The following is a 12086-nucleotide window of genomic DNA, read 5'->3' on the forward strand; positions in this document are numbered from 1 at the left end:
CCGTTTCCGTTATGCAGGAGAGGACTCCCCTACATAACGGAAACGGGACGGATCCGTTATGCAGCCCATAGACTTCTATCATGACGGAATGCCTCTACAGGCATTCAGTCATAGAATTGCGTTATGGTCCATGGTAACGGAATCCATAACGCAATTCATCTTTCACCAGTTAAGGAAGCGTGAACGAATTTCATAAGTGGAAATTCGCTCATCTCTACACTGCACCAATGACGTAGTTACATTGTGGACACTTGTAAGAATTAATATATGAATTGAGTTTCAAATGAGATTGACTGAACACATTCAGAATATTTTTACTCACTGATCCCCAAATCCAGAGCTCTGATCACTTCAAGAATTTGGAATAAATAGCATGGGACAGTAATCCCTATTATTATTATGCATCTTCCAGTCTTCTAATAGACCATTTTTTGTTGGATGTCCTACAGAGAGTACAGAGCCTGTTATGCATTATGCAGACTCATTCTTCATATAATATGTACAGTGTTTAGTCAAAGTATTCACCCCTGTATTTTTCCTGTTTTGTGGTATTACAACCCCCTATGTGCAATGTCACATGATAAGAGTATAAATACATCTGTTCTGAAAGGCCACTGAGTCTGCAGAACTTCTGTGTTCCTTGGTAACTATGATTCTGTGCAGATGCTGAACAGCAACTGGACACGTACGAGAGATGCATAGATACAAGCAGCAGAATCCTCTGTATGTGCACATGTCCTGGACCTTTCCATATGCTGTTCAGTGCCTGTGAAAAATTGCAGGTACCCAGTAACAGCACAAGGAAACGGCACTTCCATACTGCAGCCCATGGACGTATGGCACGAGAGTATGTTTGTTCAATTGATACCAGGGCAACTGGAAGACTATGCATTCATGTATGCTTGCATGGAGTATACATGCATTTTAAGAAATGCCATGGGAAACTGAAAAGCAAAAGAAAACATGTTTGGAGGCCACCAAATGCAGCGAGCACCTGAGGAGCCGGTCCAGAGATTAGGAGTGGTAGTGGCTCTGATGAGATGTGTCAGTGTACTCCCTCGGGTCATTGCTCCCTGAGGATCGGTGCAGCGGAAAGGTAGTTTGAAGAATCAGGCCAGAAGTAAAAGGATAACAGTCTCTCTTTACTTAGTGCAAAATATAACTTGTAGTACATTCAGCAGTAGTAGGTACAAAGTGCAGTTTCTATCACCAGGTGATGAGGTATGGTGGCTGGTAACATGGCAATTAAATGGCACTTGTGGATATAGGTGTCCATAGGGGGATACAGGCCTGGTGTTAGACTGTCCTGAAACAGTTCTAGGTGATGGGTGTCTGAACTATAGTCCCTCACCTTCAGCAGGGTCTTTAAACCTGTGGTTCTGCTGATCACTCTGCTGTCTAGGCACACTGAAGTTCTTTAAAAGCAGTGTTCTTGACTCTTCCTGTAGTAAAGGTCTCACAGGAGAACTGGTTACAATCTCTCGGAGAAGGTGCTTTAGCATGTGCTTCCTATCTCCTCTCTATCTGGACTCGAACTCCCCCTCCCAGCAGGAAGCAGGACCAGCCCACTCCCACCAAGAGGGGTGGAAAAGGGTGGTGAGCCCTGTTCCTGCCAACCATACTCATTCTCTGGAGTACAAAGCAGAAACAGAATATAACATTACAAATCATAAGAAAATTGCAGATACCCTGGAACAAACCACATGTAGCAGACTCCCCAAACACATACAAGAAGGGCCTCTGGTTAGATGAGACTAAAAATGAACTTTCAATTGGCCATCATGGGAAATGCTGTGTGTGGTGTAAACCTAACAGTTCCTGTAACCCCAAGGTAGTTTATCATAATATCATGCTATGGGAATGCTTTTCATCTGCAGGGACTGGAAAACTGGACTGAAGGAAATATGGATTACAGTAAATACAGGACAATTCATGAAGAAGACTTGTTTCAGTCTGCCAGCGATTTAGGGTAGAGGTTCACCTTCTAGGCAAATGTCTTGGACTGGCCTTGTCAAAGCCTAGACCACAATCCAATTGAGAATCTGTCATGACTTGAAGACTTGGACACAGCTCATCTAACTTGCAGGATATGGAGCAGTTTTGCGTGAACAATGGGAAAAAAGAGATGTCTAGTGCTTTTACTATAGTCTGGAGTCAAGGGTTTGGCTCATCAATTGCACTGCCCTATCTGTCACTGAATATGCAAAGGGAAATCTGTCACCTCTGTTTCAAGTTGACCCGGAAAGCAACATTTTGATGCAGCTCTGGCTGCAAATGGAGTGACTGAAACATATGATCAGTCTGCAATATAATACTAATTTTCAACACAGCCAAAAGCATAGCTCCATTCCAAGTATAGTGGCTATGCTCTCCAGTTATGGTTGTACTGTGTTATCGTTATCTTTCCAATCACTAAAAGAAAGGGAGGTGCATCTATCTTAGTGGTCAGACACCAGACAATCCATGGAAATGATATTTGACATCATCACACTCAGCCATGTAACATTGAATGGTGGCTTTTGAGGTAAATGACACGATATCCAAGAGCTGCTTTGCATCATTTCGATCCGTGGTGGGCAACCAGTCAAGTGGAAGGTCTCTATGATGTGGGGTAGGTTGACCCCCATTGAAAAAAAGGCGATTTACAACTTGGCATGTCAAATCGCCAAGACAAAAGTCAGGTTGTACTTTCATAGGGCAGTTTAGAAAGCTTTGTGGTCTTCGTTTTAGTTGCATAAGACATGACATGGGCAGCAGATTGGAAAATACATGCTACATGTTCTGGTTTGTCATAACTAGAAAACTCAAGGTCCCAGTACCTTGCTTTCCACCAGAGCTTCTTGGAAGATTCACCATTTCAAGTACATACAGGGAAGACGCTTTCTGACCAATACAATAAAAAACTAACATTAAAAATGCTCAGCAGCTACTTGATAGAATAGGTTTAAATAACAAAAATAAAATGAACAGATCTTATGTTAAAAAACATTTCCCCAAACTCACAGTATGAGGAGAACATAAAGATGCTTTCTACAAATAATCCTGACATATTAGAATGTCTGGAAGGAACATGAGCAAAAATTATAGACTGCCTTAAAAGCATTGTGGGATATCAAACAACGTCATGGTCAGCTATGACTTATTACTGGTCAGTGACATTCTGCGGTTCACACTTGGGTATTTACTACAAATGGTGATTAAAACACATGACAGAACACTGTAAAGTCCCCCTAGAGCCCATCTACAGTAAGTCTCTACACGGTGCCATCCCACAATATGCTGCTATTCCAAGTCTTTGAACGGTACAGTCTTCTCATTCATGGAGTCATCCGTTGTGACTGCATCAAATTCATTGCAAATCTTCACAGCCTCTACCTTGCTGTACATCTTCCTGACAAACCAGTAGCATGCAAAAAAACCATTGGTGCCTAGAAAGGGAGAAAATACATTTCTGTTATTTCCAATCATTACAACAAACAATGACCATTGCAAACTGCAAAAAACTACAATGTGTCCATGGTTACAGACTACAAACAAACCCCTTGTGTAGTCAGATCCTACAGTTAATGCCTTACTCCCAGCTATTTGTCTCTCTTCTATGTTAAGCAAGCAAAGGGATGAAAATGAAGTGACACATGAATATGGCTGGACCATTTGAAACTATTTGACCTTGTGCATCACCTCCTATTTCCTTCTAGATTGCAAGCTCTTGCGAGTAGGACCCTCACTCTTCATCTCATTTGTATATTAGCCTGTAATCCTGCAATGTCTATTTTGATTTGTACTTGCACCTTCTGAATTGTAAAGCGCTGTGGAATGTGGTGGCGCTAAAGAAATAAAGATTATAATAGGAATAGACTACATAGGCCCAGATTTTTCTAACGTGTGTGTGTGACAAAAAATCTGTCTAGAAAAGTGTTGGTCTCCATTTTCTCCCACCTGACACGCTTTATAAGAGACAGGGCTTAGTGGAAATGGAGTTTGATCCTATATGTGCCACTTTGCACTCAAATTGCACCACAATTCTGGCATAAATATGTCTCAAAGTAAGCCAACTGTTAGTTGGTACAGCGTTTGAGAAAAGTGTCTATGCCTGCACCACATTTACCATCCGGCCTGAGCCCCTATGATAACTCTGGGGTGGGTCTAGATAGCTGGTCTAACCTTACAACATCTACAGGATCAGTAAATCTGGGCCACACAGGGAAGATTTATCATTAAATTAAACCAGTTTTCTAGCGTTAAAAATTAGCAAACGGCATTTTTGTGACTTTCAACATTTGCGCAAAATATTTTTTTTGTGCTTCTTCGCCCCTTTTGCAACTTTCCAGAGAAGGAGGCAGGGCAGGACCAGTAGCGCCACCACATTTATCTTTTATTCCTGTTTTCTGATGTGAAGAAACTGTCACAACCAGACAGCTGAGAAGCTCTGACAGAAGCCTTTCAGAACCTCCTCCTTGAGTTTTCTTTGTTTTGGTTTTCAGTTCCTCATCTCGTTAGTCTCTCTCAGCTGTCATGTAGTTGGACTGATTGCATCCCTTAAAATTCCTCCCCATAATGCATTAGTGTGCGGCTTATACAACTTCCTGGAGTGTGTGTGCATGCTGTTCCTATTTCCCAGTCTTCTACAAGATAAGTGCTGTACATTCATTTGTGATTTTCTGTTTGCTGGATCCCAGATGACCCTGACTCCCTCCGTGTCTAGTGTAGGGAGCCGGTGGTCATGTCCCCTCACTATTGTAGGGTGTTCAGGCATTATATAGTCGAGGTACGGGGATATGCGATTATCCACCTTTGGGGTGTTCGCATAGGCTGAGCAGTCAGGGAGAGTGCCAGGTCTCATGCAGGGGTCTCCCTTTTGTTCCTTAGTTTTGGATCCAGTGAGTCATAGATTCTTTTGCATTGTCTTGTTTCCTGTACACCTTCCGTGACATTATAAGCCGCCAAAACCGTCTCAAGCATGGATCCGGTTTCACTTTTGGCTGAACGCTTCCAGGGTCTTTCATTGGAGGTAGCTGATCTCCGTAAGACTTTTTCTCCATTTCAAGTGACCGGTTCAGCTTGCGTTCATGGAGTTTGTTCTGAGCCTAAGATCTCGCTCCCGGATACGTTCTCCGGGGGTAGTGAGAATTTTGTGCGTTTTAGAGAGGCTTGCAAACTCCATTTTCGCCTTCTTCCCCATTCCTCTGGTGATGAGGAACGGAGGGTGGGGATCATTATATCGCTGCTCAGGGGTAACGCTCAGTCCTGGGTCAGATATATTATGATCCGGATCGTATTTCTCTGGCTGAGTCTAGACTACGTCTGTTATGCCAGGGTAAACAATCCGCAGAGATATACTGCTCAGAATTTCGGAGATGGGCAGCTGATACTGGTTGGAATGATGCTGCACTCCGAAGTCAATTTTGCCATGGTCTTTCAGAGGGATTGAAAGATGCATTTGCCTTTCATGAGAGGCCTATCTCCTTGGACTCTGCTATGTCTCAGGCCTTTCGTATTGACAGGCATCTTAGAGAGAGAGGAGAGATCTCTCCTTCCTGTCATACTCAGTCCCGGGACAGTGCAGCGGTCTCATTCTGTGCGCAGGGGTCTCAGTCGCTGTCAGCCCCTTCTGAGCAGGAGCCCATGCAGCTGGGGTTAATTGCCTCTGACAATAGAAGATTCAGCCCGCATGGGAGGGTTTGTTTTTGTTGTGGAGGTATAAATCAATTGGCAAATGTTTGTCCCTCTAGGAGATTCAGGCAGTTTTCTGGGAGTAATAAAGAAACAAAAAGGAAAAAAATCTTTTAAAAATGTTCCGTCTGTTACTATTGGCAGGGTTGAGGTGGAAATTGAAGGTTTTCCGTTTGCTTGTAGTTCCCGTTTTGTCCTGCCTGCTAGGGTGGCGCTAGAGAGCAAGAGCATTTTTTGTGAGATTTTTGTGGATAGTGGAGCAGCTGTCAATCTCATTGATAATCAATTTGCAATAACTCATGGTTTCCAGGTATGCACTTTGGGAAAGGATATTCCTGTTTTTGCTATTGATTCCGCTCCACTTTCTCAGAAATCGTTAAAGGGCATAGTTCACAATATCCGTTTGATTGTGAGTGATACTCATGTTGAGGATGTGTCATGTTTCGTCCTAAACGGGTTGCCTACTCCTCTAGTGTTGGGGCTACCCTGGCTCACTAAACATAACCCCACCACTGATTGGCAAGCGAGGCAAATAAATGGTTGGAGTGACTTTTGCAGAGAGAATTGCCTCACGACATCTGCTTCTGCAGGTGGTGTGGGTGCGGACTTGTCTCAGGGTTCCTCTCCTGCCAAATGGCGACCGTGTGCCTTTTTCTCGAAGAAACTCTCCTCCGCAGAGAGAAATTACGATGTGGGAGATAGGGAATTGTTGGCCATCAAGTTGGCTTTTGAGGAATGGCGCCATTGGCTAGAGGGAGCCAGACACCCTATCACAGTGTTTACTGACCATAAAAATCTGGCCTACTTGGAGTCAGCCAAGCGTCTGAACCCGAGACAGGCCAGATGGTCTTTGTTCTTTTCAAGGTTTAATTTTGCTGTCACGTTCCGCCCTGGGGTTAAGAATGTGAAGGCAGATGCCCTGTCACGTTGTTTTCCGGGAGGTGGGAATTTTGAAGACCCGGGTCCCATTTTGGCTGAAGGTGTGGTGGTCTCTGCTCTTTTTCCTGAATTGGAGGCAGAGGTGCAGGCAGCCCAGTCGGAGGCTCCTGATCTTTGTCCTCCTGGGAGGTTGTTTGTGCCTCTCTCTTTAAGACACAAGATTTTTAAGGAACACCACGATACGGTCCTTGCTGGGCACCTGGGGGCAAGAGCCACACTGGATCTCATCGCTCGGAGATTCTGGTGGCCTGCACTTCGTAAGTCGGTTGAGGGTTTTGTGGCAGCCTGCGAGACTTGCGCTCGTGCCAAAGTCCCTCATTCACGGCCATCAGGTCCTCTCCTTCCCTTACCCATTCCTTCCCGTCCTTGGACACATCTGTCCATGGACTTCATAACGGACCTGCCTCGTTCCTCGGGGAAGACTGTGATTCTGGTGGTGGTGGACCGTTTTAGCAAAATGGTGCATTTCATCCCTTTTCCTGGTTTGCCCAATGCTAAGACGCTGGCGCAGGCATTTATTGATCACATTGTCAAATTGCATGGTATTCCTTCAGACATAGTCTCTGATAGGGGCATGCAGTTTGTTTCCAGATTCTGGAAGGCTTTCTGTTCTAGCTTGGGGGTTCGGTTGTCATTCTCTTCTGCTTTCCACCCGCAGTCGAATGGCCAGACAGAGCGCGTCAATCAGAATCTGGAGACATATCTGCGCTGTTTTGTGGCGGAGAATCAGGAGGATTGGTGTTCTTTTTTGTCCCTTGCTGAGTTAGCTTTAAATAACCGTCGTCAGGAGTCCTCTGATAAGTCACCATTTTTTGGTGCATATGGGTTTCATCCGCAGTTTGGGACTTTCTCGGGAGAGTGGTCTTCTGGTTTACCTGATGAGGACAGATTCTCCTCGTCTTTGTCATCTATTTGGCAAAAGATTCAGGATAATCTAAAAAGCATGAGTGAGAGATATAAGCGTGTGGCAGATAAGAGACGTGTGCCTGGTCCGGACCTGAATGTTGGTGATCTGGTGTGGTTGTCTACCAAGAATATCAAATTGAAGGTTCCCTCCTGGAAGTTGGGTCCTAGGTTTATTGGGCCTTACAAGATCCTGTCTGTCATCAATCCTGTTGCCTACCGTCTTGATCTTCCTCAGACTTGGAAGATCCATAATGTTTTTCATAAGTCCTTATTGAAACCTTATGTTAAACCCATTGTACCCTCGCCTTTGCCTCCTCCTCCGATTATGGTTGATGGGAATCTTGAATTTCAGGTCTCTAGGATTGTGGATTCTCGTCTTGTCCGCGGTTCTCTCCAGTACCTCGTTCATTGGGAGGGTTATGGTCCTGAGGAGAGGATGTGGGTCCCAGTGACGGACATTAAGGCCACTCGTCTCATCAGGGCTTTCCATAGGTCCCATCCTGAGAAGGTGGGCTCTGAGTGTCCGGAGTCCACTCGTAGAGGGAGGGGTACTGTCACAACCAGACAGCTGAGAAGCTCTGACAGAAGCCTTTCAGAACCTCCTCCTTGAGTTTCCTTTGTTTTGGTTTTCAGTTCCTCATCTCGTTAGTCTCTCTCAGCTGTCATGTAGTTGGACTGATTGCATCCCTTTAAATTCCTCCCCATAATGCATTAGTGTGCGGCTTATACAACTTCCTGGAGTGTGTGTGCATTCCTATTTCCCAGTCTTCTACAAGATAAGTGCTGTACATTCATTTGTGATTTTCTGTTTGCTGGATCCCAGATGACCCTGACTCCCTCCGTGTCTAGTGTAGGGAGCCGGTGGTCGTGTCCCCTCACTATTGTAGGGTGTTCAGGTATTATATAGTCTAAGTACGGGGATATGCGATCATCCACCTTTGGGGTGTTCGCATAGGCTGAGCAGTCAGGGAGAGTGCCAGGTCTCATGCAGGGGTCTCCCTTTTGTTCCTTAGTTTTGGATCCAGTGAGTCATAGATTCTTTTGCATTGTCTTGTTTCCTGTACACCTTCCGTGACAGAAACACAAATCTACACTAGCCAAGGGCTTATGTGAATATCAGCATGGACTGCCAGATGCCGCTACTCATTTACGATGAGGCATATGCGCCTGATTATCATAGCTCGGCGGTGTACACTGGTCTATAATAAATCTGCCCCACAGTGTTTTTTTGGAACCGTGGAGAAACACAGATATGCAGGGGTGATGTGGACATAAAACAATAAGGTATTTTTAATCAACAATGTTAGAGAAAAAATTACTGCTTCATTTTTTTTTATTGCAAATGCGGTGAAGCAATAAAAAGCTGTGAGTGACAGTGACTGTGTCTTATTGTAGTCACACCTCAATTTAAAGCTTCAGTAAAGGGAGGACCCGTCAGTCATGTCTGTTTCAGTAACTAACTATATTCTCCGTGAAATAACGCTGAGCATCTTTTCTCCAACCACTGTGTTGTGCTGCTCCTCTGTTATTCATCATGTAAATGTACACACAAATTATTTCCTGCTATTTACATAGTGCCAACACATTCATAAGCGCTGTATAGAGCTGGTCACCACTCAAGACCCTGATCCCAATAGGGCCAATTTTTAGAAGCCAATTAACATCAAGGGAGGAAACGAGTGTATTGCCAGGAAATCTATTCAAACACGAGGAGAATATAACATTTCCATGGTGATTTAGTCTTTCGGACACATTCGGATATGTGCAAGAGTGTGTAGGGACACATCTTATTGAATGGTAACTTGTAGCTACCAATTCACTCATTTCCAGGAGGAATAAGAGGAATAGCCACACACCAAGTCCAAAGGTGCATTTAGACGGGTTGAGGAGCAGCTGATGGTCGAGAAGGAGGCGTTCCTTCCCAAGAGTCAGCAGCTCGTTAAGTGGAGGTGAAGAGCTGCATTTACATGCAGCAGTCACACGTCCTCATACAGCTGCATTGTTTCTGGGCCGCAGATCGCCGTGTAGACTGTACGATCTGCTGGCCAGAAACCATAATTTAGGTGCCTGCACTAATGATCATTTCACTTGATGAACGAGCGGTTCGGTGATCGGCACATACAAGATAACAGCAGTGCATGTCTACTGTAAGATCTTGAACATACTGTTTAAAAATGGAATGAGAGGAATCTAAAATGGAAAAGGACAAAAGAAAAGACCAAATGTCCTTGATAGAAAACAAACCGGAAAAACTAAATTCTTCTTCTTAAGTTTCAAGCTGAAAGTTCCATTCTTTCATTCTCCACACAAGCACGGCAATATATACTCAGCCTTAAAAAGCTAAAAGGAAAATTCTTTAAGTGCAGCGTTTCAGTAAAAACCTGCAAAAGCGGTAATCTACCCACATTTGCGGTAATAAAAAGGGAAATTCTGTAAATGTTTCCCACTCAGTTTGAGACGCTGGCAGAGTGAGCAGTAAATTAGCAGAGCTTAAGGTTGGATCTGTCTAAACATACATTAGGCAAGTGAAAACACACACGTGCAGACAACTGCCTCGCTGCATTTTCGGAGCAGATTGTAATTAATTAATTTACATTTTTTCCCCGTGAAATGTGCTTGTGCTCCAGAAGACGGGCGGCAATTGTTTTACAGGCAGCTACAGAGACAAAATTGGCTTCGTATGCAAATATTTACTGTGCTTCCGAATAAGAACCAGTAGTCACAGCAACTGAAGCTATTTCACCAGCGGGCTTGCTTTTAGCTAAACACCTTGCTGTATAAACAGAGTGGATGATGGTGGGTATGAAAAAAGGAAATCTTCCCACTGGTGTCAATGACAGGCGCCCAGCGAAACAGAAAAGGCAAAAGAATACATAAAAAAAAATTCCCCCTGCACGAATCATTTTATATTTAGATAACTGTGGCAGAAATATTCTTAAAAGTATACTTTCACAGTTTATAACAACTTCGCTGTTCCTATTGATTTGACTGTCACCAATAGCCAGGAGAGCTTTGGAAGGAATGGAGAGATGCCCGGCATTCAGGAGAGCTGTGGAAGGAATGGGGAGATGCCCGGCATCCAGGAGAGCTGTGGAAGGCATGGAGAGCTGTGGAAGGAATGGGGAGATGCCCGGCATCCAGGAGATCTGTGGAAGGCATGGAGAGATGCCCGGCATTCAGGAGAGCTGTGGAAGGAATGGGGAGATGCCCGGCATCCAGGGGAGCTGTTGAAGGAATGGGAGATGCCCTGCATCTAGGAGAGCGGTGGAAGGAATGGGGAGATGCCCGGCATCTAGGAGAGCGGTGGAAGAAATGGGGAGATGCCCGGCATCTAGGAGAGCGGTGGAAGGAATGGGGAGATGCCCGGCATCTAGGAGAGCGGTGGAAGGAATGGGGAGATGCCCGGCATCTAGGAGAGCTGTGGAAGGAATGGGAGATGCCCGGCATCCAGGAGATCTGTGGAAGGAATGGGGAGATGCCCGGCATCCAGGAGAGCCGTGGAAGGAATGGGGAGATGCCCGGCATCCAGGAGAGCTGTGGAAGGAATGGGGAGATGCCCGGCATCCAGGAGAGCTGTGGAAGGAATGGGGAGATACCCGGCATCCAGGAGAGCTGTGGAAGGAATGGGAGATGCCCGGCATCCAGGAAAGCTATGGAAGGAATGGAAAGATCATGCCCGGCATCAGGGAGAGCTGTTAAGGGGGTAAGTAGATGCTGGGCACCTGGGAAGACTGTGGAAGTAAAACTAACTCTGATGTTATCATATACTCAATCTGAAGCACGTCCTGTGCTGGCTAAGCATGTACTTCTACAGCCCGCAGAGATAGGGCTCATTCAGGTGACTGTGTTTTGTGGTCTGCAAATTGCGGATTAACAAAACAGGCATACCATCTGCGTGCGCACTGCATTTTGCGGAACACACATGGCCAGCCCTATTATTGTTCACAATTGCAGACAAGAATAGGACATGCTCTGTCTTTTTTGAGGGGCTGCGGAAAAGAAGTACAGATGCACAACACACGTTGCACTGTCTGCATCTTTTGTGGCCCCGTTGAAACGAATGAGTCCATGGATACATAAATACGGTTGTGTGAATGAGCCATAAGAATCATGAAACCTCTTATTTAAAGGGATATTTCTCTTGCTTGGCTGTCTCCCCAAGTCCTATAGAAGAGTAAAGAAATTTTGCATTCGTTCTCCACTTTAATGTGGTGGCCAGCATCGCTACTAATCCCCTCCAGCAGAAATCTCAATGATCAGTGCAGGAAGTATGCAAGTAATTTCCACCAGCTCCCAACTGCTGCCTACTAATTACTGGATCCCTCTAAGATTAAAGAGGACCTCTCACCACTCCTGACATGCCTGCTTTAATAGCTTCATGCATTCCCCATGTACTAACAATTCTGGAGCATCTATTCTTACGGCTCTATGTTGTGTCATTCCCTTATTATTTCTACTAGAAGTTATAAATGAATTGCTATTAGCCTTCAGTAAGGGTACAGAGGGGAAGTAACCAGTTGGGGGCGTGTCACTGCACAGACTGAAAATAGCAGCACTGATTGGATAGA

At 44.9% G+C, this 12086-nt stretch overlaps 1 protein-coding gene and 1 long non-coding RNA gene across 2 annotated transcripts in view; one reads left to right on the forward strand and one right to left on the reverse strand.

Moving 5' to 3' along the window:
* The first annotated feature begins 424 nt into the window (after positions 1-424).
* On the forward strand, positions 425-2513 carry LOC120977858. Its single transcript, XR_005773981.1, has 2 exons — positions 425-1258; positions 1322-2513. It is a non-coding gene; the product is annotated as an uncharacterized LOC120977858 (long non-coding RNA).
* Positions 2514-2653: 140 nt separating this feature from the next.
* The window catches only part of LOC120977857 (transmembrane 9 superfamily member 2-like), a 122320-nt gene continuing 112887 nt past the window's right edge, over positions 2654-12086 (reverse strand). Inside the window, exon 17 of the mRNA XM_040406004.1 lies at positions 2654-3428. Within this exon, the coding sequence (XP_040261938.1) occupies positions 3283-3428 (146 nt within the window). The 3' untranslated portion in view covers positions 2654-3282. The remainder of the gene's footprint in view (positions 3429-12086) is intronic.

Source organism: Bufo bufo, chromosome 8, assembly GCF_905171765.1.
Source record: "Bufo bufo chromosome 8, aBufBuf1.1, whole genome shotgun sequence".
Classification (NCBI taxonomy): Eukaryota; Metazoa; Chordata; class Amphibia; order Anura; family Bufonidae; genus Bufo; species Bufo bufo.